This window comes from Chelmon rostratus, chromosome 19 (assembly GCF_017976325.1).
Source record: "Chelmon rostratus isolate fCheRos1 chromosome 19, fCheRos1.pri, whole genome shotgun sequence".
In the NCBI taxonomy this organism is placed as follows: Eukaryota; Metazoa; Chordata; class Actinopteri; order Chaetodontiformes; family Chaetodontidae; genus Chelmon; species Chelmon rostratus.
In genome coordinates, this window is record NC_055676.1 from 20,327,634 (window position 1) to 20,353,289 (window position 25,656).

The 25,656-nt window shown below is 42.6% G+C and overlaps 1 protein-coding gene across 1 annotated transcript; it reads left to right on the top strand.

Annotated features, from left to right (window-relative positions):
* Positions 1-804: 804 nt before the first annotated feature.
* zfyve16 (zinc finger, FYVE domain containing 16) lies at positions 805-20,874 on the top strand. The gene is made up of 18 exons (XM_041959944.1): positions 805-985; positions 4,707-4,815; positions 5,369-7,464; positions 8,969-9,065; positions 13,466-13,642; positions 13,742-13,881; positions 14,021-14,237; positions 15,029-15,151; positions 15,246-15,401; positions 15,509-15,733; positions 16,368-16,450; positions 17,833-17,937; positions 18,295-18,445; positions 18,562-18,642; positions 18,777-18,939; positions 19,709-19,814; positions 19,907-20,083; positions 20,181-20,874. The coding sequence occupies exons 2-18, from the start codon at positions 4,746-4,748 to the stop codon at positions 20,337-20,339; spliced, it is 4,326 nt and encodes a 1,441-aa protein (XP_041815878.1). The 5' UTR covers positions 805-985; positions 4,707-4,745; the 3' UTR covers positions 20,340-20,874.
* The last annotated feature ends 4,782 nt before the right edge of the window (positions 20,875-25,656 follow it).

Sequence of the window (25,656 nt, forward strand, 5' to 3'; positions counted from 1 at the left end):
GTGTTTTGTAAGAGGTCTTTCTCATTCAGGACAATGATTGTTGAGAATACTGTAAACAGCTGACCTTACACCTCTGGTCCATGTACGTATGTAAAGCACTGAGCAGCAGTTTCTCTACAGGGATGTCTTCCAGTATGCCAAGATGTCTTTTAGGTGAGTTTGCTTTGTAGTGAGGGTGGGTGGATTTTTGGGACAGCTGCTGGAAACTAGAGAATATACTGTCTACGTTGAAGTCCAACTCTTTTAATGCCTTTATTTATCCAGGTTTTGAGTGTGCTGTCTGAGTGTGGCCTCCCGTCAGGAAATTTAGGTGTTTTGTATTATTGGGTTCTTAGTCATTGACCTCACTGTGTTTTTGGCACCAACAAAGGGAACTACGTTCAGCAGAGCTGTTTACAATTCTTGTTTTTCTGTTGATATCCATCTGCTTTCATTGTCTTCTGAATCTAACCAAATCCATATGGGTCCACACTGTGATGCAAGATAATATTTTCACAAATTGGGGAGATTTAAATCACCTTTTTCATAATGGCTCTGTAGCATAAAAAGTGTGATTCTTGTTTGCCTGTTAAACATATACAGTATCAGATATCAATATAATATCAGAAACTTTTAAAGAAAAGTCAGTGGGGTCATCCATTGCAATGTGTGCGTAAAAATGGATACCTGGCTGCCTGAAAGAAGTGAATCACCACCACTTATCTCAACTATAATACCAAATAATTGCCGTTTTGGTTCCAGAGAAATGACATGTCAGGCTGCACAGATCCTGTGACCTCCCGACAGTCTGTTCAAGATGGCGGCCTGAGTGGAGAATTTACACATCTCCAATATAACTAATCCAACAGCTAGCTTCCCAGGCAACTTTAACCGTCTAATTAGACTACGAGACGATGATACGGGAGGCGGTGGCTCCTATTTCAAAACGGAAGATGAGAATAATTGTCCAGGACGACGTCGCAGTTATGGAATAAAAACAGTGCTGGTAAGGAATTCAGAAACAAACCAGGTTGACGTTAACCCACAGTAAGCTAGCTACATTAGCAGCAATAATGACTAACGGGCTAACCTTAACTTTAGCTACACCTGCTACAACCGCGTTAATTCCGGGTGACAAACAACAGGCTGTTTACTGATTGCTGACATTTACCAGTCGTAAACAGTTAGCGACAAGCAGCTCTATAAGTAACACGTAAAGCTAAGTGTTAGGTGTGTTTGTTGTGGTGAAATGTTAGTTGCTAACGTCACCTGCTAACGCCAGCGGGTTCATATGTATCGTTAGCTTACTGTCGCGCTATAAAGGTTAGTTAGCCTGTTTGCTAATTTTGTGAAGGCTTTAAATGTAGGGAAACATTCGCCCTCGTGTTGACGTTGAATAATATCATCCAAGCTGCTTTTTGTTGTACACTACGTGGATTCATGTTAAGTGTGATTGTGAATCAACATCAATGTCAAGCCCAGCGCTATATAAGTGACAGAAATAAGAGAAAAATGTTCAGTTTTATCAGTAACACAGCCTGACAGGGTTGCCGTCGGTGTTACGACCGTGTTCGTGACCCTTCACCTTCTGTGACCTGATTTGTGATTTCAGCCGTATTACAACTGTAAACATTAAACGCTATACATTAGCATGTTACACCGGATGTTGTTGGCTGCTATTTAACACGGTGACCTCACAGTTTTGAGACAGGGTCACACATTTTGGCAGCTGTGACTCCTCCATGTAATTTTCAGCCATAATCAGTGGGAAAATTTAATTAGGTATTGTAGTTAAGAACCGCGTTGAGTTACTTATACTAGTAATCTACTTTATACTTCTCCTTCAGGTGGTAATATTGTACACTTTAGTCAGTTGCATTTATCTGAAATCTATAGTTACTGCTTCATTTGCAGATAATGATTTTAAATATGATACCTGTAAACAATTTAGAAAACAGAATAGAAGTCAATCAAGTTGAAGATATTAAAATGCTTCCTATGTGCATCAGAAATACGATACATATGATCAATATGCATTTAATATCGCTTCCAAAGCGGCTGCTCTGCCCCTCTGTGTGTACTTTTACTCTTGATACTTAAGCACTGCTCTTGCTGATAACAGTTTTGATAATAAAGGGATGTTTTGAATGCAGGACTTGTAACAGTAGTTTTTCAGACTGGCATTGCTTATTTTACTCAAGTAAAGTGTGTGAGTAGTTCTTCCACCACTGCCTCTTTGATCAGGTATCTCACCTTAGTAGTTATTGCTAAAGTTTACCCATTAACTTCACAGCTTTCCCTCCTAGGAAAGACACTGTCAGGTCCTATCTGTCACCTGACCCCAGGTGATAGTAGTGTAATTTTTTATGAGAGCAGGAGAAATACTTATAGTCGATTTGGGATTTAAAATTGTCAATATCTGATGGCAAACAAATGGTAGCTCCATATTCATAGGAGTGCATGTTGTGATTTATGGTGATTAACAGTAAGATGTGTATTTAGTAAGACTGACTTCCTCATTCCCGTCCATATTTAGCCTGCACAGTTGCCAGTCATAGTGTAGCACAGCATTACAAAGAGATTTACTTTGGGATGAGGAACGTAAAAAACATTTTTCTGGATTCAACGCACACTGACCTGTGGAAAAGGAGGTTTGTCAGCCGTTTGTCCTTTAGTGTTCTTTGTGTAGTGTGGTCACTGTAGCCTGCAGCCTGTTTATTAACATTATTGTAGAGTCTACATCATTTGTTTTCTATGTAGAAGACTACCGTACTTTTCTACTCAGGCACACAGGGACCAAGTGATACAGAGTTGTCAGGAGAAAGTCGTCTCAAGCCGTTGTTTTTTTAACTATAGTAATTGTAGGAAAACCAAGTAAAATCTATCATCTGATCAAAACGGCAGACACTTCAGGGATGATCTGACAGATGCTATTTTTGGCCTGTTTTCCACTTTCAGGACAATCAAGAATGCAAGTAAACAATCAAATACTGTCTTTGGCCTCATGTCTACTGTGTAAAGTACGCTTTTAAATGCTCTTTTAAAGGTAACTGCTTGTCATTTTTGGGATAGAAGGTGGTCGGCAATGGCCATTTGGACTCCTTTCATCAATTGTATTTTAGAAGATATTTGATTTTTGCCCTCAGTTTGAACAGGGAGCTATTTTCAGCCAAGCTGGAGATGTGCTTTTCTTAAAATATGACCTATTTTCTGATATTCCATTTCCACTAATTCAGTTTTAAACGAGGGGTGTGTCAGATCTGTATTAAGACTTTGTTATAGGCATCTTGAAGTTCATTTGATCACTGACTTTTACTTTAGGAATGAATCAGTAAGAAGGGGCTTGACTCTCAGGTAGAAGAAGTTGGTTTGTCTTATTGTGGGAGAGACAGCGAGACTTAAAGCACTATGGGTGTTGTTGTGCTAGCACTGTGTGTTATTGCAGGCAGTTAGCTCCTAGACAGTACATCTGGAGATAGCCAGAGTCCCACTGTGCCACAAAAACACATCATTATCATTCACATTTCTCTTACTGTGTGTCACTTGTGCAGGTATTCCCTTATTATTCCTTTTGTTGATGCACAGATGTTAAGATTAGGACATTTGAGACTATTGTATCACATTGTTTTCCTCTGTTTAGTTGACAAAAACACAGATATTAGTTTTTCCCTCTGCCAAAAGTTCATTTTCATTCATGCTGCACATACTGTAGTGTGCTGAGCTGAAGAGCCGTCTAAAACGAGACCGTGTGACTCTTGTCAGGTGGTCAACCTTTCATAGGGAATCAGTACAAATTGCATTGTAGATTATACAGAACAAATGAGTGATCGGTACAAATTGGAAAGTAATTTACTTAAACAATCAAAGCATTTCATGCAGAAGTTACTTAAGTAGTTGCTGTTTGCAGTACAATACTAACGTGTTGACTGATTGGAGAGAAAGAAAGACCACATGATGCAACATGACATGTTTGCTGTGAAACTGGTCTGTGAGGATGATGGCAACATTTCCGCAATGATGCAGGTTGTTTTCTGTACTGTAAACCAGAGATGTTGTGTTTTTCTGTTCCTTTTTATTTGTCAGCTTTGAATTTCAGAAGCTATTTAGAATCACAAATAATTTTGTGTTCATTCAGGTACGTTTTACAACACTATCACACCAACTGGACCTGTAGACCATTGTCATTGTGTCGACAAGAGCATCAAAGCGAGAAGTTTGTTTACCGTATGTTGTGTTCATTGAGTCTATTAGCAGCTCAAAAGGGAAGTATGTGCTTGCTTGTCATCATCAATCTACTTCTAGTAAATATTTATACAGTTTGAAGGTGTGGTTGGAACTTTGAAGCCAGATTATGTCACTGTCCTGGAAAAGTTCCTGTTATGAACTCCTGCATTACTGAGGTTAAATAATTGGTTTCACTTTATAACCTTTTCACTTGCATATATGAGGTAGAGCTATAAGTTTTGATGTTTGACTTTTTGTTGTTGTTTGCATTAATTCTTACAGCAGCTGATACAGAGATATACAGTGTGCTTTGCTACATGTAGAATAAGGAACCGAGAATATCACATTGGGTTAATGTGTCAAGATCTGACCTAGATTCTTGCTCTTAAGGAGATTTTTACACTATCACCCAAAGAGCAAAGATATTACACTGAAAAAAGATGTTGTTGGAAATCATACGTTCTTTTTCCAGGACATTATAACAAGTCCTTTTTTCTTTTTAGGAATTGAGGGGGGGTAAAGGCCCTTTGCTTTAGCCCAGCATGGACAGCTTCTTCAAGGCAGCTGTATGTGATCTGGACAAACTGCTTGATGACTTCGAGCTCAATACCGGTAAGACTGAAATAAAATGATTGATTAATGTGCTCATTGTTTTCCAGATTAATAGCTTGGTTTCTTAAATGTCCAAAAAATAAGTTTTTCAGTTTCTCACAACCCCAGATGACATTTTTAAATCTCTTGTTTTCTTTTTTTACCAAAAGTCCAAAAACACAAGATATTTAATTTACAATAATACAGAAAAGAGAAAAGCACCAAATCCTCACTTTTTAGAAGCTGGAAAAGGTAAATTTTGGACGTGTTTGCTTTAAAAAAAATTCCTTAAATGATTGTCAAAATAGCTGGATTGTCAATTTTCTGTCCATTGACTCAACTATTTGCTGACACATTATTTCAGTTCAAGTAAAAACGCACTGCGGAAGCGTCTGATCCATAAGTTCATACACAGAAACCTATTTTGTATTGTTTCTGTGTCTAAATCTTGCATTTAAATCATTGTAAAAAAGAAATTGTGACTTAGTCTCATTGTCTAATTGTGTTACTTAAAATCCGTAATATAGTTTAAAATCTTTATCTGAGTTTAACTTGTTCTTTTTTTTTTCTACAGAGGAACTTGAATGCAAATCTGTTTTCCTGAAGCCTTCTGTGTTCCCCTTCTCCTCACTGGGCTCTCAGTGTTTATCCTCAGAGGCGTCCACTGTCCCACCAAACCTCCCTGACCTTAATTCTCTTCATTATGGTTCTGCCACCAGCTGTCCTGACCGCTCCAGCAGTCATAATGGCAACGGCGATGACACAGAGGTCAAAGGTCAACCTCTCACCACAGTGGACCTTCTCTCGTCCGTGGATCGCAGGCCAGCTAAAAGCTCTGCCCCTCCCTGCCCAGATAGAGCTCTGAAGCCAGTGTGTGACCTTGTGAATGACACAAGCTCTGCCATCCTGGTCAGGGCCAACAGCCACGATGCTTTCAGTGAGCTGGACGTGGTGGAAAAGCAAATGGAGGAGGAAGAGACGCTGCTTGTGGACTTTGACAGCCCCGTGGTCACTGAACATGGAGAGGAGCAAGGACGGCCAAACCAAAGTGCTGGCTGCAGAGACGCCAAGGAGGAGCAAGCCTCTGCAGGGACGGACGAGCTGCTGGGTTTAGACATCCAAGAGCAGAGCGGTGAATACTCTTCATCTCTCAGTCTGCTGGATGTCATTCTTCCTGCCGCAGTGGAGAGAGGCTCTGAACCCACAGATGATTCTCTGTCACCGAGGACCTCTGAGCCAGCTGATAAAGAAGAGAGGGGCTGTGATGAGGTGGCTCCCGCAAGCCAAGTGGTGGATAACTCCTTAGACCGCTGTGAAGAGGAGGGCACCCTGCCTGTGGATAGCATTAAAGGAACAGAAACCTCAGTGAGTAATGAGGATGAGTTACTAGAGGCCTCGGATAAAAGCGAGGCAGAGTCTTCTGTCGGTCCAAAGTCAGGGGCGCCAGACAGCGAAGCGGTTGGCTTGTCATGCCTGCCCTTAGCTGTGTCCATGTGTGGAGCTCTGGTCAACCAGAAGGCAGCAGAAGATGAGTCTGGGCAAGCTGCTGAGCTCTGTGACGAGGCAGACGTCTCTGAAAGCACAGAAGCGGACTCCCTGTCAGCCTTGGAAGCCAGGGAGGACAGGTCCCGTTTAGAAGCTGCTGACTCATCAGTTTCTGTGTCCCAGCATGTTGCAGAGGGCAGGGCTTCACCAGAGGGGCAGCATCTCTGTCTTGAACCTGCTGCTGCAGTCCCTTCTGCAGACCTCGCCTCCTGCGGCTGCCCAGAACCCAGCCCAGTTGATCCTCCAGAGTTTGGCTTTGAATACCTGCCAGAGAGTGACCAGGCTGAGCTGCTGGTTACAGACGAGGAGTTAGATGCATTCCTGCAGGCACACACAGAAGCAGAGCAGGGGAGCGGGGTCTCTTATTGCAACAGTTCTGGAGATTTTACTCAACCTGAGAGTCTCTCAGGATCAAATGGAGATCTGGAGGGTAGGCTGGTGGAGGAGGAGCTGAGGAGCTGTGGTCAAGGTAGGCAGGAGGATCTGGAGGGTCTGGCTTCTCCAGAAAGTGACAGAACAATGTGTGTGTCTGTAGAGGGAAGTTTAAACCCTGGTGCTCCAACACTATTGCAGGACTCTTGCAGACCTTGCCAAGAAGAGCCAGAACTGTCCTCTGGGTTTAGCCGTTCTTCGACCAGCAATGCTTTCCAGTCCCAGCACAGCAGTAGCCCTGATCAGCAGCCCTCCTATGGAGGTGCAAGACCTAAAAAGCCACACTGCCAAACTGCTAGATCTCCACCAGCAGGAGAAGAAGGAGAGGAGCAAGCTCAGATGCTCAGTGTTTCTGCAAAAGCGCCAAGTACAGCAGAGGATGAAGAGAGTTCGCCCAAAAACACCAGTCTTACAGAGGAGCATTCCAGCAATAGGGATTTGAGCCCTATATACGCTGCTCAGGAGCATCAGGAGTACAGTGTGGGGTATGATGAACTCTCAGAGCCCCCTCCTTACCCTGGGGAGCCACCCACAGATGGTGCCAGGCCAGTGAATTGGAAGAGAGAGGGAGTGGAGGAGTTGGGAAGCAGACAGCCAGCTTGGGTGCCAGACTCTGAAGCTCCCAACTGCATGAACTGCTACCAGAGGTTCACGTTCACCAAGAGGCGGCATCACTGTCGAGCCTGCGGGAAGGTAGGTCGTCCGACCCAAGCGGTCCAAAACACAGAAATATTACAGTAATGTGAGATGAAGAAAAGCAGCAAATTCTCTCTTAGAACTGATTTTCCATTGATCGATTAATAGCAGCTGAGGTTGAAAGGTTCAGCAGTGTTACATCTTATAAATGAATCAATGAGTGGCACAGCCATTGTCTTGACTGCTCCTTGCTTCATTTTATCCTCTCAGCCTGGCTCGTCTAGTTGAATTAACACTAACAGGAGTAACAGCTCAATGAAAAAGTAATTTTCAGTATTTGACAGCTAGCGAGAAACACCTTCCTTTTAGCATACATCCCATGGGCCAAAATATGAACCATCTGTCTCTGTAATTGTGATTTTCAAGGTTGTTATATCACTGACAGGACTGTACTTTGTCAGTGTGTTTACAGGGAATGTGTCAGAGTGTAAAAAGCCTTTGTGTCCAAATGGATATGATTTGACAAAATTGACCAAATATTTTCTCATCAGCTTAAACTATTCAATTCAGTTTTATTTATACAATGCAGAAGTTGTCTCAGGACAGTTTTCATATAGAGGAGGTCAGGACCGTGCTCGTAATCATCAATTCCCCCATGAGCATGCACTTGGCCACAGTGGCGAGCAAAAACCTCCCTTTCATAGGCAGAAAACTCGAGCAGAACCAGGCCCTGGGTGGGCGGCCATCTGCCTTGACCGGTTGGGTGGAGGGGTAGAGAGGTGGAGAGGGAGGGAGAGAGAAGCATGTACAGCAATGATAGTAATAACGACAGCTGTAATAACAGACATTTAATAAAATAGTATATGATATTTAGTATATAAGTTTATGGTATATGTATGTGTGTGTTAGTATCAGATAGTATATGCACATAATAATAATAACAATACTATGAATCTGATAGTAATAGAAATATGACTAATAGTGATAGCAGTTGCAGTGGTGTCAGCACAAACACTTCGGGGAAGAAGCCAAGTTAGTAACATGCCTTAGTCGGATGTTACGAACTTTTCACTGACTAATTATGTGTTTTTTTGCATTCACTTTTTCTGCAAATTGTATGATTGAAGAACAGAAATGAGGAGTTATGAGCATTTTCGACTCCAGTGTCACATGTTATGTGAATTGAAAGCGCTCATGAAGTGTCCATGTTTCGGAAATAGTTAAATGAAACAGATTATGTCCCAGGACCAAATATAGCACAGTGGATTCATGGACGCAGAGAGGATGAGTCAGCAGTTCTTTTTCCAGCTCTTCTATAGATCCCTACTGAGCCGTGTGTCCTAAAGATGGAGCTAAGTCCTTTAAAGGCCAGTGATTAAAACAGCATTAGAGAGGACTGTTTCGCATGTGTTATTGTACACATCAGGACTGCTAATGGAAAACATGTTTGAATATACTGTAAATTGTTGTCTTTTTTCTTTTTTGTGTGAGTTTACCGTGCATGCCGTTCGCTGTGTAGCACATCTCTTTCGTCACTGTCGTCCTCTCTCCACTGTGGCAGGTGTACTGCGCTGTGTGCTGCAACAGGAAGTGTAAGCTGAAGTACTTGGAGAAGGAGGCTCGTGTTTGTGTCATCTGCTTTGATACCATACACAGAGGTAAGGCCCCAGTTTGGTCTGATCTGAGATCTGGCTCATCCACTAACGGTTCGCTTCCACATATTTCTACAGACATGTGAGCAAAGTCGAGCTTCAAGTTCGTGGTTTGAGTATTCAGAAAGGGAAATATTTTACCACTGCAGTGTGACTGTTGACAGAAACACAGTCATTCAGCTGTGGTTTGATGGCTGAGAATCATTCAAACAATAGAGATAATTTATTCTTTCCACCTGCTTTCTGACCAGTTGTTTTGTATTTGTTGTTATTATTCAGTGTTTAATTATTAACAGACCTCTGAAATAGGATAAAGCTGTTTTGTGTGCTCAAACTATTTATGTACGTCCATCTCCTGCAGCGAGAGGTTGTTTTGAAGGGCCTTCTGAAAGGCTTTTTTTAATATTTTGATTTAAATCATATTAATTTGTTTTTGCTGAAATCTTGTGAGTGCACAGATGATTAGCTGCACAGCAGTTGTTTGCCTCCATTGCAGACAGAGAGCATGCTTCTCCTTTTCTGAAGTGCTTTTGCTGATCGAGAGTCGACTGAGTGTGTGATGAACTCAGGTTTTGAAGTGGAGGATCAGGTAGAAATAGCACAACAGTAAAATGAGCTTTTCACAGTTAAATATTAATAATATTAATTAAAAAAAAGCTTTTTTTGTTGTACCCCCTAATTGATTTAAAACGTATTAAATTGATGCATGTGGCACTAATCAATGTTTTTATATTAACAATGGCATAAATCAATACGGTCATAACTTGACTGTTTCGTTTCACCGTCACAGCTCTCATCGCTCTCTCTTCCAGCTGCAGAAGGCAGCTGTTTTTAGTGTAAAAGCTTTAAAAAAACCCTGCGCTGATCAAAGTAGAGCTTAAAGTAGAGTGAATGTTGGATTTATGTTCATCAGATGGTCAGAAACATCTGATCTCTGTTTGTGAATCTGTCACTGTGTAAGTAAGCATCTCCTTGCTAGCATGTTTTCCATAACAACTTCATTAGGTCATGAAATGTCAGTATTGTGTTCACAGCTAATGCAGCGTTAATATTGTCAGTGTCTACAAATCCCTACTTTTTAAGAGATTTTTCTGCCTCTGCATGGAGGTGAATACATTACCAGGGTGGAATCGATGTGAATATTTTCATCCCCTCACAGGAACAGATTAAACCTATGAGTCATCTTTAAATCCTAAAATAGACCGAATCCACTAGTTGTCATTAAAACTGAATAGCATCACAGTAACATTTTCATTGTGCAGTTGATGAATTTTTAAGGCACAAAGCACCAAAAAGGTCCAGTACAAACAGGCTGATGGGCTTTTATCATGTGTTTCTGAACGTCTGTTAAAAATTAAAACATTCATTTAAAGAATTGTGTCTTTTAACAGACATAAACAGCATGTCAGCGTTTCTCAGTTTGCTCCATGTCCGAAATTATTCCCAATCAGATGTCTGTTGTTTTTGTGCCTGTGGGTTTTTTTTGTCTGTTTTGATGATAGAAGGCTTTTCAGGGAGGCACCTTTTTATAGTTAAAGACTGCAGCATGGTCACGGAGAAAGAGAAGGGAGGGGGAAGATGGATGGAGCGGGCAGGAGAGAGGGAGGAGAGTTATAGCAGGACACGGCCATTTGTCCTTGATTTTGTGTGTGTGTGTGTGTGTGTGTGTGTGTGTGTGTGTGTGTGTGTGTGTGTGTGTGTGTGTGTGTGTGTGTGTGTGTGTGTGTGTGTGTGTGTGTGCGTATGCCACAGGATCCGCCTAACGCAGTAGGCATGTGATGCTCACACACGATGTCTAAATTAAGACGAAAGAGAAAGAGGTGATCCACTTTTTGTGGCCGATGGATGCTCGAGTGGTGTGATGCGATCCTTCTCTCCACCCCGTCACCTCTCTCTCTCCTTTCCTCCCTCCTCCTCCTCTGTTACTCTCCATCTCTCATATCAGTATGGTGAGCAGCATGTGAGGCTCACTGCACACACCCCAGCCTGAAGCTAACAGGCTATTATGGCTAACAACGGACAGAGACTCATGGAAATAAGCAAGGAAAGCCAAGGCAGTGATGGGAGTGTCTAAAGTCAGGCAAAGGAATAGCCTTGCAATAATGTTGACTGGTTGAGTTTTAGCGGAGGGGATGATGAGGTAAGATGCATTTGAGTCCTTAATGAGTCCACTGTTGTTATTGTGTTCCAACTGTGCACTGCTACTATGTTTTGGTTGTTTCTTGTAGTGTTTATAATGTGTGCAGATTTTGCAAATCACCTTTTTGACAAGTGGAATATTTGTGTATATTAGTGCCAAACCAACAGATTTTTTTACTTGTTCTTGAAGTATTTTGCCTCAAGCCCTGGATGACTTTTTGTGCCTTGTCATCCTTTCCCTGCAGAGCAAGGTGAAAAAAAACTCCTTGTACTAATGCTGTGTGACTAATAAGGGTTTTTTTTCCACTAACAAGAGTCTGAATTATTATTGTGTCTATGCTGTGTGCTTCCTCCTGATGTGGTTCTGTTCCTGTGCTCTTGTAAGCCACTCTGTAGTTGTTGTCAGTACACAAGAGATCGATAAAGATCTATGATGCTTAATCAATATAATGTAGATGAGTGCCACATCAGCATTTTCTGGGAGTGCAACCGGAAGGCTGAGAAAGCCCCTGAGAAGTAACAACTCACGTCTTTCCTGTTTACAATAACCTTCATTCATCTGCACTCTATCACGTACTGTAGGGGAAGCCGAGCTGTCACTCAGTTGTTCAACGTTTCTGATGTTGTCAGGGATGATAGTTCCATCTACAAATCTGTGACCGAACCACAGAACACAAGCTTTTTCAAGTCCTCGTATTGAAAACGGTGGCATATAGCTACAGGAATGTGCTGCTGTATTGTGCTGTGGTAAACGAAGGCAGTTCCCAAACACAAATTAGTGATTACTGTAATCGCAGTCACTGCCTTGTGGTCATTGCAACATGGCTGTTATACTGTGTGATTTATTTTTTTTCTACAAAGCTTATTTCCTCCCAGCTAGCACAGTCATGCTTATGCTCCAATTCTGCTTCTACATTATCTGATCTGACATCTGATCACAAAAGTATTATCCTCGTCTTCAGTTGCTTCAGGCGAAGTTTCTGTCATCAGAATCTTGCAGTCAAGACGGCTAACATCCAGAAACTTCTTCATCCTTATCAAGAATCAAGAATCATTTTATTGTCATTGAGCATTGTCAACGAAATTTGCATTGCAACCCCAGTGTAGATAATAAGAAAGATAAGAAAGGTATTAAAATAAACATGCGTAAATCCAATAAAAAAAGAAAATATACCAGAAATAAAATATACTAAGACAATAAAAATATACTAAAATGCATTAAAAAATGTCCATGAAAACACAACAATTACCAGCTGTTCCCTGCTAGCACTCTTAAAAACCTCAGATTTCTAAACTTTTTGAGAAAGACATTAGAAAAAACAGTGTTTTCAACAGTTTTGAAACTTTGACCCTGATGATTTTGTAAAAAACAAATAGTTTTGGTGAAGAGAAGGGACTTGAGTCCTCAGCTGGATAAAATAAAGGAATTAGACAAAGTGTAATATGGTCATGGGGCTCTGAAGAACTGAGCTACTGCTATGCTGCATTAAGCCAGACTAACTAGAGGCTATAACATAGATTTCAGAACAAGCTCACAGCAGGCAGCCTTGATATCAGCCACCACAATCAAACTGTGGCCTCCATTGATTTTAGCAATGAGTTCAGTTTAGCTCTCCACCATTTTGCACACGGCGGTTAGTGTGTGATCAGCCTGTCTGAGCTAAGAGCAGCTGCCTGTGGTTGTCAAGTGGTCGCAGAATCAGAGGAAGTTTCAAGAGGCAAACCAAAACAAACCCTCTGCTGGTATAAATCAGTGGCCACTATTTGAGGTTTTGCTGAAACATGTGCGCTTCAATTTAAACACATAACAAGCTATGGCAGAGAGAAAACTCAACAAAACTCAACAGAAAACAATATTGAGCTCAAAGCACTGCTGAGCAGAGCTTTGAGATACATGTGATAGTACAGCTGAGGCTTATGGGAAAGTGATTAGATTTCAGGTATTTGGTCATAAACCAAAAAGTATTGGGCAAATAACTATTTTGACCTGATGATGGCGCCAGATGAAAACTCAAGGGTTAACTAAAGTTATTATGATTCATCCTGACAGGAACAAGAATGACTGTAGCAAATTTCATGGCAGTTGTTGAGATACTTTAGTCTGGACCAGAACTGCCGTCCATAGAGCTACGCCGCTGCTGACGCTAAAAAATTAAATTTTGTGACCTTGCATTAGGACTGATATTTGAGTTACGATGACAATGACTTGATCAAGTTGAAATTGCACTAAAATTAACTTTGCCTCAATGACATCTTTCTCCTTGTAGCTCAGGCCCTGGAGCGGATGATGAGTCCTGTGGGTCCCAGTCCAAACCCCAACGTCCCATCTGAGTACTGCAGCACCATCCCCCCTTTGCAGCAGGCTCGCGCCGCCGGCACTCTTAACTCTCCTCCGCCAACCGTCATGGTGCCTGTGTCCGTTCTCAAACACCCAAACAACGACAGTATGTTCCTCTTGAATACTGTATGCAGTCTGTTCTCTAATGTTCGTCTGTTTTCCTTGACTCTAGCCTTGGAAAACCTTCTGTTTTCTGTGTTATCAGGCTGTCCGCGTGAACAGAAGCGCGTGTGGTTTGCTGATGGCATCTTGCCAAACGGCGAGGTGGCGGACACGACCAAGCTGTCGGTGACGAGCCGCAGGAGCTCCCAGGAGTTCAGCGGTGTCACTCCAGACCCGACAACAGTAAGACCTCACACCCTTCATGGTTAACAGGCTGCTTGTCTGCTTCACTGAGCTTTCTACAAATAGATTATAAATAGTTAAATATTGTCACCACCACTGAATTAAATTGGAAACGGTACCACTGACCCTCTCATTTCAGCCTGGCTCAGCGGGGTCGGAGGTCGGAGTCGGTGGCTCCTCCACCCCTGAAGCATCTGGGTCTGTAGAGGTGGTTCGACCTCCAGTGTCTGGACCCTGGGACTACGCCCTGCTATCTGGAATCAGCTCTTCAGTGAAGAGGGTTCCCAGTTTGCTACCAGATAATGAGGATGAGCTCCCTCCTCTGCTCATCACCACCGGAGAGGATGAAGCAGGAGGTGTGTTTTTATTTCAGTGTGTTTGCATGCTTTAAATGTTGGACGTGCACCTCTTTATGAAATGAGTTGGCAGTTTTGTGTCTGAAGTCTGAGATTAATGCCGTCAGATTAATGTTGAAGTTAAATAAACAGAATGAGATTAAATGCACGTCTTAAAAATCAGTTTGATAAACAATGAAACATTGTGAATGAGACAGTTTTGTATTGTTTGGGGGGGATTCTTCTCATGTCAGATCGGTCTGTGAAACTTCTCCTCAGACTGTTAGCAGAAGAGGCTAAAAAAATAATAATCTGTTCAGGTTTCTTCCTCCTTATTTTTACAACTGTGATCCATGCAAAGTGCATTATTGAATGAATGAATATGCAGCAAAAATCTTCACGCACAGCTGTGAGCAAATAAGAATTAATTGTGAGTCCCAGTTTAACATCTTAACGTTTTGTCAGACTTTAGAAAACCTGCAGCAGATTTCTCTAAGAAGTGACTGAACTGAGATTCACTGGAGTGTCCTTCATGCTCATCACAGACATTTATTAAGGCTTCAGGAGAAAAATAGTTTTTAAAATCTGTGTCTGATGCAGCCTGTGAGAGAACAGAACAGAACAGATCTTGTGCACACGAGAGTCTTTTCTGTAAACGTCCCGTCATGTCTGAATAAAGCTGGAACAAACATCACCCACAGTGTGTCTTGACTTTCACAGGTAGATGAAACCAGCAGCGTTTGGTATTCAGGCCGTCGCTTTGGTTCGCGTTCATCTGATTGAAATGTGCTCTGCTGTGTTTTTTTTCTCAGATGTTTTGGTCGAGGAAAGTCCTGCTCCGTGCCAGATTCTGCACTTATTAGAGGAGGGGGGACCTCGACCTCTCACGTTCGTTCTGAACGCCAACCTGCTGGTCAATGTCAAACTGGTTACATGTGAGTGGAATATGTCTGAGCTCTCTGGATGCGTTTCCATGCTCTCCCACAGACCTGGTCCCTGTTAACTCCGTGTTTCTGTCTGATCCACCAGACTGCACTCGGCAGTGCTGGTGTTTTGGCTCTAATGGGCTTCAGGCTCTGGGACAGAGAGAGTTGGTGTTTTTGTTGGAGTGTTTGCCAGAAGAGAAAGCGCTTCCAAAAGACCTCTTCACACTCTATCTCAACATTTACCAAGAAGCCCAAAAAGGTAAACGGCACAAACAGGCCACGTGTTTGTGTTTGTGTTTACTGATTGTGGATGAAGTCGACCTAAAAGACAACAGAATCATTATTATTATTATATATTCCTTCCAGGGAAGTTCTTGGAGGAGCTGGACAACGTGACGTTCACGAGCAGTTTTCTGGGCAGTAAAGACCACGCTGGGATGCTCTTCTTCTCTCCCACCTGTCAGCCTCTAGATGGCCTCACTCTCCCCGCTCAGCCCTTCCTGTTTGGCCTGCTCATCCAGAAACTGGAGGTGCCCTGGGCCAAAGTCTTTCCGCTCAGGCTGCTTCTACGGCTCGGAGCTGAATACAGTGGTGTGCACTTAACTCTGTTCCCTGTCTTTGTGCTCTGGCACAGTTTCATATTGTCTCAAACTGACTCCACTTCAATCAGAATCAGATTTATTTCCTAGAAGGTTTGCACATCTGAAAACAGCTGTGCTTTGTTTAAAACAAATGAGTGCAATATTAACCAAGGAATGTGCCAAAGAATAACAATCATTTAATACACATAAACAACAACTTTCACCATCTGTGTGTCTAAAAATGATTGGAGATTAAATTATTAGCTGATTTAAAAATGATCTCCTCAGCTTTTCTTCATCTTCTCTGAATATTTTGGGTTTTGGGCAGTTGGTCGGACTAAACAAGACGTTTTAAGATGTCATTAATTGTGACATTTCGTTCTATTATTTATTTTCTTAGACCAAAATTGAGAAAATAAACAGATTAATCGATAATGAAAATAATTGTTGCAGGTGATTCTAGAATAATTTGAAGAGGAACATTATCTTCGAAAAAGAAGTTATTTTTTATCATGTTTTTATTTTATGTTTTTAAAGCAAACCTTCAGTTAGTCACCAAGTTCTTTATCAGCTATTTTTATTCGTCATTTTATTCTTTCATGGTTTCTGTAGTGCAAATAGTGTAAATATTTCCTGTTTTTCAGTGTATCCCACTCCAGTGACGAGCGTCCGTTTTCGAGACTCGGTGTACCGGGAGACAGGACACACCATCATGAATTTACTGGCTGTGAGTATTAAAGCTTGGTGCTTACAAAGTACAGTCACAGCTAAAGTCACGTTCCTCAGTTCTTAATCCCACTGAAACCACAGTTTTAAACTGCTTTTAATTAAGCGACTGAGAATCTCCTGTGTGCTGTTAATCATTCCCTACAATGAGGTTATTTCCCAAATGACACTGAAGGCTGTTGTGGTTGAATCTAGATGAAAGCAAAGGAATTCAGACCGTCTGTGTCGGATTGTAAACAAGAGTCAAAGCTTTCTTTCACAAGTAGGACTGTAAATAAGTAATTCTTTTTTAGGCTTTACTACCACAGAAAAATTCCAGCTGTTTCTCTGGATCCACAACATCTATGAGACAGACGTAGTTTAAGTGGCTAATAAGACCAGAATGAATCTGGATTCAGAAATAAACCTCCACGCTGGTGCAGCTTGATCTGATCACATGATTCTTCTAAAGAGATACATTTTCTGGCTTCTGGCAGCGTTGTCAGCTGACTCGGCTTGTACAGCACCTCATACATCACTTTTTATCTTAATGTACATGCCCTCCCTGGTTCCGTTTGGAGGCATGACTCTAAAATTAGCTGTGATGGCCGGATGAATCTTACGAAGCTTCTGGCCTTTCGTTCTATTTGTGCCAAAAAAAGAGCTCAACAGTGAGCACAACAGCACCGCTCTGATTTTAATAGCTTTAGTCTCATATGTGAGCCTTCATGTTAACATTAAATCTGTAATGCTCGCGTTCGGAAGTGCTGCAGTAACTCTAGACGCGATTGTGTAATGTATTAGAGTAAAATTATGAATAAATACATCATCCAAAAAGCCCAAACATAAAATATTTCCGACACAAAATATTAATGTCCTGTGTTGCTGTAGTTTATTCCCAGTGTCGCTGTGGACTGTGTTTTTACCTCAGGGTTGGTGGTTATGTAACATTTCCTGAGTCACAATCTGACGTGATTAAAGAATTTGAATTAGATGTTTGCTTTTATTTTACGTTTTACGACATTATTTCTTGGTATCAGGAGGAAATGCTCTCATACCTACGACCATGTCTTTGTAGTGTTCATCTCCATATTTCCCACTTATCCCACTCATGTTCCTCTCACATAGTTCAGCTAGAAAACTGAACGAGCAGCAGAGATGCTTGACGCTTCACACGTCTTCAGTCACGTGATTTTTTTCCATTTGGCCCGAGCTCTGACACAACAGTGAGAAGCTCCTGAGCTTCTGTATGGTCCGCCCATCTCTAAGGATGAGTGAAATAGTAGCAGAAGCACGTCGTTGGGCTCTGTGGCCCCAATGCGCAAACGTAAAAAAAAAAAAGAGTTTAGAATTTTTAAATACTCTTCAGACATGATTCAGCATCTCTGAACTGTTTTCCCACAGGACCTGAGGAACTACCAGTACAGTCTGTCGGTGGTGACGGGCCTGAGGATCCACATGGAGATGGGCCACAGCTACATCGACATTCCCAAAAGTAGTTTCAATGAGGTGAGACAGCTGTAAAGGCATAATTCCACATTTTGGGAAATAAACTCATTAGCTTTTAGATGAGAGGATCGATCCGACTCTCGTGTCTGCATGTTCGCTGTGGAGACGTGAGGATGCTGTCGAACTTCCCATCTAACAAGAAAGCAAATGATTCCCCAAATGTCAAACCTAGCCTTTGTTTTCTTTGTCATTTCATTGGCTTGGCCTTACATTGATGACCAAATACCACATTTCTGTCAGGATTGTAGAATTCCATTTGAGGCAGCTCAAACTCACACTGTAAAAAAGGACCTTGCATAAGAAACGTGGAGCTTCGCGGTGCAGACGCTTCACTAACAAGTTCTGTGTGTTTCACAGATGCAGAAGGTGGTAAATGCATCCAACGAGCACGTCATCAGTATTGGAGCATGTTTCAGCTCCGAGGCCGACTCTCACCTGGTGTGTTTCCAGAATGAGGAGGGAAACTATCAGACTCAGGCGAACAGCATGCCTGGGAAGACCCGCACAGGTGAGAGATCGGTGATCCTGCCCGGTCGTTCGTCTTCGATGAGGGACGAGATTCTGAACTATGCGATGGTTATTGATGTCTCTGTTTATCCTGTGATGGTCTGTGTGTCGTTACAGTGACTGGGGCCAGTTTTGTGGTGTTCAATGGAGCCCTGAAAGCCTCCTCTGGCTTCATTGCCAAGTCCAGCATTGTTGAAGGTGAAGCTACTCATTCATTGACTTTCAGATCAACGCTGTGAATAGACGAACACAGTAACTTAACTCCGATTCTACAGGGTCACAAATGAACTGTTGTGGACCAATGCTAACTGGAGTTTGTGATTGTGTGTCAGATGGGTTGATGGTGCAGATCCCTCCAGAGACCATGGAGTCTCTGCGCACCGCCCTGAGGGAGCAGACGGACTTCCACATACCCTGCGGCAGGAACGATGGAGGGGAGCTCCGAGAAAACGTCACTGTCCGCTGGGTTGACTGGACCTCCCCTGTCAACACAGGGTAACAGCACGGCAGTACACACACACACACACACACACACTTGTGCAATCTGTTCACCATTGGACAATTTTTATGCCACACACACATGCTAATCCAGCTGGTCATACATGAAGTAAATTGTTTGTCTTGGGCGCAGCGCTGCAGTCTGTTGCTTCACATAAACAACATCATCAACATCAATCAGTAAAACACGAGAAGCGTTCGACAGGATGTTAGACAGCAGCTTCACATTAAAACACCTGAAAACAGGAAAGACACATTTGACACTGACAGCACGGCGGCTTAAAGAAAAACTGTAAGAATCAAAGTGTTTATGTATGTATTGTATTATAACATTTAGCGTCAGCTGTATTATAACATTTAGCATCAGTTGTATTATAACGTTTAGCGTCAGCTGTATTATAACATTTAGCGTTAATTGTATTATAACATTTAGCGTTCGCTCTCAGCAGCTTGGGGGAGACTGGACAGTTTCAGGCGGTCTGATTTACAGAGTCTTCTTCCTGATGGTAGAGGTTTGTATTCGGAGAGGAGGGGATGTTGAGAGTCTGCATTGATTTCTGTTGCATGTTTTGCTCTGACAGGTGAATTTACCGTTCACAGAATGATCGTACGAATGACTGTGTCAGTAGGGAAACGTGGCAGATTGGTTGCTAACAGCTCGGAACTGTAAACTCCTCAGCCGTGGTTTTTTTTGACTGAAACATGACTTACCTTGCATAACACATTCACTGTCAGCTTATACTCATACTGTGACGCTCATCTGCAGCAAAACCAGCGGGGTTGATGGGAGACCTCTGGATGGGGTCCACAGTGTGAGGGTGCTGCAGGACACTGAGTTTGAGTCTGACGGACACACAATCAGATGCACTGAGGTGGGTCTTCCTGATTCTTGACAGCCATGTTTCCGGTGTGAGGCTTGGGGCCAGTTGACAGTCCAGTGAATGAATGTGTGACGTCCCTCCAGGTGTTCTACCAGATCAAGACTCCGGACAGCAGCCTGGTGTCAGTGCTGTCGTCCTGCAGCGTGTTTCAGAAGGAGATGGCTTCGGCCACCTGCAGCGCTCTGAGTCCTCACCTCGCTGTTCTCACCTCCAGCGGCATCAACTCGCTCTCTCTTCGCATCTCTACGCAGCCTGATATGGTAAAATACACGTCTGCAACGCAGTGTTTAGAGGTTATTTTGTCTTTTGTTGAGACAGGTGTGATGAGTATGCGTCCTGGTGTGTGTTTGCTCTCAGGTGGAGTACCAGGCTGGCTGCGGAGGCCGGCTCCTCCCTCAACGCTACATGAACGAGCTGGACGGCGCTCTGATCCCCGTCATCCACGGAGGTAGCGCTAGTGTACCACAGACTGCCATGGACATGGAGTTCACGTTCTACATCACACACACCATCTAATGCACATGCTGACCATGACACACTTCAACTCGAACAGACAGAAATCCACTGAACAGACGTGGGTGAGCACAGAAAGAGGAGCTGTCGGTCGCGGCGGGACTTACGCTAATGCAGCGTCTCATTTTGCACAGTTGGACATGCAGCCAATCACAGAGGACGAGCAGCCGCTGGCAGAGCGTCTCCTCTCTGAGGCTGGGACGTAGTTCGGAGGGATGTAGACCGATGCGATCTGTTGGCTTTCTGTGAAGGAACCGTTGTATGTTTGTGTGTCTCGTGATCACCAAAGCTGCTTTAATACAAGAAGCCAAACACTAAACAAGGAATACAACAACATGACCAAATACAACCAAACTACTCAAACCGTTTTCTTCTGCTCTGCCTTCCAGGCTCCCCACTGGCCTCCGTCGGCTCGGAGCCCCTCAGTGAATGTTCCACACAGACACTCTATGGAAATGTCTCTCATTTGGATGTATTTATTATATTTTAATACGGGCTCCTTGAGTGAAATGATATTAAAGCAAAAGGACATCACTGACTGCGGTATTCAGTACTTCAGAGGTGTGATCAGGTGCTACTGTGCGCACCACGTAGCTGATAATGTAAATCGCGGGGATGAAAAGAAATCACATCTCATTTCCTCTCGAGATACTGAGCTTTCCTTTCACATGCTGGTTTATGATGATGCTGCACATCGGGCCTCATGCAAGAACATCCATCCCAAAGTATTTACCCATGTTCCAAGTCAGGTTCACCAAAATGTGTCTGTTTCAACCAGATGAACGACAGATGTGGTAATTGGCATAATCAGCACCCACAGATTTCTGTTCTGCTCCGCCGTAAGCAGCGTCAGCAGTCATCAAATGATCCAACGTCATCTGAGTAGAGCTGCACTGTGACGGAGAAGACCAGTTCTGACGTGAATTTAGAGGCTAAATGAAAGAATATCACACAGGTGATGTTCACCTGGACGCAGACCAGCACGAGCCAGCTGAGATTTCATGCAAACATCTGCCAATAAAATAGAAAAAGTTGTCCAAACTGGCACATTTTGGCAGTCGAAGTAAAGTTAGTTGGCATCCGTGATGCTGATGTTATGATGAAAAGAATATTCATTTTGCAAGAAGTGTATTTGGGTTGTTCCTGTTTATTGGTTACATATTCAAACTGATGAACACGTGCTTTTCCTCTGCTGGTCATGACTCATATGACCGCTCGTGAATTTCATTCTAAATTCTACGTATGAGAGAGCTGGTGAATTCTTTGAAATTCCTCATACGCGACACTCGGGATCAGATGTGTTCTTGCGATGTTTCTTGCGTGAGGCCCGTTGTGTGTCAGGAGCAGGTTTGGTGTTCAGATGGAGCCGCGGTGATCAGAGCTTCCTCTTCGTTCACAGGTTGTTAGGCTGAAGGTGAATGTGACGGGTATATGTTCATTTAAACCGAGGCTAACGTTTTCCTGTTGTTTTCATCACCGTTGGTCTCTGCCGACACGCTCCTGCTACACTTTAACTGCGTAAACATGCAGCTGTTAGATTTTAACTTCACCGCTGACCAGTATTTCCCAGCTCAACTCGAATACCAATGATTTTTCTTTACTTCACGTGTCCGCTGCAGTTTTTGAGACTCGGTTAAATGATCAGGTTTTGCACAGCTGATGGGATCACATTTATGGCTCTTTAGCATTTTGCAAGTCATCTCACACCTTTTTGTTATTAAGACTTATGAGCGTTAATGTACAGACTTTTTGAAAACTTAAAAATGAATAGTTCTACATTTTGGAAAACACATTTAATCGCTTTCTCGCCAAGAATTTGGGAGGAAGACAGACGCCACTCTCATATCTGTCGGTTAAATATGAAGCTACAGACAGCAGCTGGTTAGCTTAGCTTAGCTTAGCATAAAGACTGGAAACAGAGAAACAACTAGCTTGGCTCTGTCCAGAGGTAGAAGAGTCTTTCTGCCAGCACCTGAAGCTCACTAATGAACATGTTCTATCATGTTTTTACAGAAATAGACCAAATCAAAACTCCCTGTAGAGCCACAACTTGTCGTTTTTATGAAAACTGCACAAAGCGATTAAGGGAATTTCCTGACATACCAAACAAATATGTGAAAAGCGTCCGCTGTGGGCGCTCTGAACGCCGCAGCAGCCTCCTCAGGTGCGGCTGAAGCAGGAAGTGTTTTAGCACACGGTGAAAAGCGTCAGACCACTTTAATGTTCTCAACTGATTTGATTTTCACAGCAGCTTTAAGGCGCTAAAGAACCATTAAAACAGCAGATCTGAGGTTTTTCAGTGTGTGTGCGCAGCAGGTGTGGTGTTTTTAAACCGGTGGATGAAACCCTTTTTCCTTCACCAGCTTCTCTTCTCATCCACGACAGTTGAACCTTGATCAGAACTGCGAAGAACGGCTGTGAAGGTGCAGATAAAGGCAGGACTCGTGCTTAATAAAACTCTTAAAAGTCAGAGTACAAGCGTGCAGGGAGGCTTCGTACCTGTTCACGCAGCCAGGTGAGCACTCACCGTTCAAAGTAGCTCAGTGTTTCACACCTCGTCCCAGAGTCTCACTTCCAGGCGGGAATTTTTCAGTCGGCTTTGTCCAAATGTATAAACGATGAACTGTGTGCATAGAGATTTCTGTTTTGTTGTTTTTTTAATAATGAAGAGTTATTTTTGGAATCATTGGTATAAAAGTTTTAACAAACAGAATAAGAGTTCATATTTTTGATAGGGCGTAGGCTACATTCATTTTGCAGGTTGTGTAGCAGGTTCCTTGAGCACTGAGAAGGAAAAAAAAACAAATTCCACAGTTAATCCCAGAAATATACAAATCTAATATATCGTTTTTGTCATAAGGTGGAAAATATCTAATCCCAAAATGCAATGCGTAAAGATGAATGTGCAGCTTCAGCCAGAACAGATGGCAGGTGATTTACTTCTCATGTTGATTTGAAAGTGTCTTAATGCTCAGAGATCTGATATTTAATGGTCATTTCTCAGTAATAAATCTCAAATGAAATAATCCACAAATCATTATTTTCATCTTTTCATCATGTAAGACAGGTGAAAGTGGTAAAGGAGCAGTTTCTGTGGCCTGTAAACCTTCACCTGGAGTTGCTGAATGGTTCATTCGGCCATGTTGTCATGAGTTGTTTGCATTGAGAAGATGTTCCTCTGGTCATCGATGTGGTTTAGTGTCAGAGGTTAATTGAGCTCGTTGTTGTCAGCAGATTTGTTCAAAGCAGAAGTTCCTGAACACAACACAGATTATGTTCAGATTATGACTGACAGGCTGCTTTCATTTCTTCTCAGAGAGTCACCTGAGTTACCTGAGTTACCTGCCCTCACATACGACATGTCTACTTCACACCAGAAAGGCCAACAGTCACAACAGACTGATTTTAGGCGTGCTGGCAGTGCAGCTGTAGAGATGTCAGTGGTTCCACCACTGTGGTGCAGAATGAGCTCTCACATTCATGATCCCCAGAGGATAAAACCTTCAGGCTTCTCCTGCAGCGCCACCGAGTTTCCACACGTCACCTGCTGAATGTCTGAAGGCTCGTTCAGGTCGTGGTTTTCCAGAGAGCGTTGAACCACAGGCGGCCGGACTTGGTTGTAGCTCTGACTGACAGGTGGGGGTCTCAGGTGTATGAGAGGCTGAACGTTAAAGTTTCTACAACAAGTCCAGTTTCCTGTGGTTGGATCCTTCTGGGACATCGACTGGACTGACTGACTCCAGCTTTTGTACAGACGTTAGTAACACTTAGCTTCAAATATTTAGATGCTGTTAGCAGTGTATAAAAATGTAATAAATAGTTTAGCGCATGCTACAATGTAGGTATGAGGACATTTTAAAGTGTTTATTGCAGTAGAGGTTGTCAGTCAGGCATAATTTGACTATACTGGTGCCCACTGAATACACCTGTTGATAAACACTTATATTTTCGTACAGCTACATTATAGTGTGTTATAAACTCTTTATTAAATGTCTATGTACACATTGTACATGATAAACAGGTGGAGGGTCAAAGTGCTCTGATGGTATATTTTAGTCACTTTGGTCATCAAGAAATCAGGTTGAATTTATCAAACTATAAATTCCCTCCAGCCTCAGCTGCACTTTGTGTTTAGTGCTACTTAGCCAGTGTTAGCATGCTAACACATAAGCAAGGGAAGATGATGAACATCGTACCTGCTTTGCATCATCATGTTGGCGTGCTAACATTAGCATTTAGCTCAAAGCATTGCTGCATATAAGCACAGCCTCCCAGAACTGCTAGCATGGCTGCAGGCCTCCTCAAATCAGTGTATGCTGGACTCATGCAGCCTCTCAGTCCCCCCACAGTTCTAATCCAGCACCTCACCCCGACTCACCTGTGGGCCAGACGTTTGGAAAGTCATCCAAAGAGTTTCCGTGTATTTTCTGTGTCGAGCTCTCAAGTGTCACCCCATCACTGTATCAGCTGAACACCTGTACGCTGCTCCGTCAGCAGGAGCCCCTCTAACAGGTGGAGGTGGTCTGAATGCAGGCTTTGAGAGAAGACACGAACTCTGAGGCCTGTTCCAAAGGCGGAATCTGAGGGGAAAATCTTGGAAAATCAAATGTTTCACCTGCTGTGCAGATAAGCTGAAAACGTGCTGGGTGGATTGTGGACGGCGGATTGATCTCCTCAAAGCAAACGCCACTTTGCTCTCGTTGTTTGAACTTTGGAGCTGCAAACAGGATGAATTGTCAAAGTTTGTGTCCACCGGGTTGTTTTTTTTTTTCTTCTTCTTTCTGCAGTGATCAAAACAACCTTTCCACCTCATGAAGACGAGATGTTTTTTTCCTCTTTCTGATGGTTTCTGACATGTTGTTTCGTGTAAATCATCTGTTTCCTCATAAGCACCAGCTTCATTTTGGTGAACATGGTATCTGGGTCCTGATCCGTTTCTGAAGAGCTCGTTAAAGAATAAAATGAGTTTTACGAAAAACGTATTTGTGATTTTTCTGGTTCTCCATTATTTTAATTTAGCCCTGATCTGCTTTTCTAACAGTCACACACTCTTCTTTTTTCACCAAACTGCAGTATTTCAGTTCAGTACTGAAGTACAGTTCTTTTTTTTTTTTTTTTATGATTCACAATTTATTGGTTTTTCACACAAAACAGGTATACATGTATACATGTTGTAAATGGCGACAATACAGCAATGTTGAGAATTGGATATAAAAAGTAAGCAAATACTGTACAGTGTTTGTGCTCTAGTATATAACAAAAAAAAGCAACAATAAGACAAAAGCAACCCAACAAGAAACAGGACAAAACAGCACAAGGA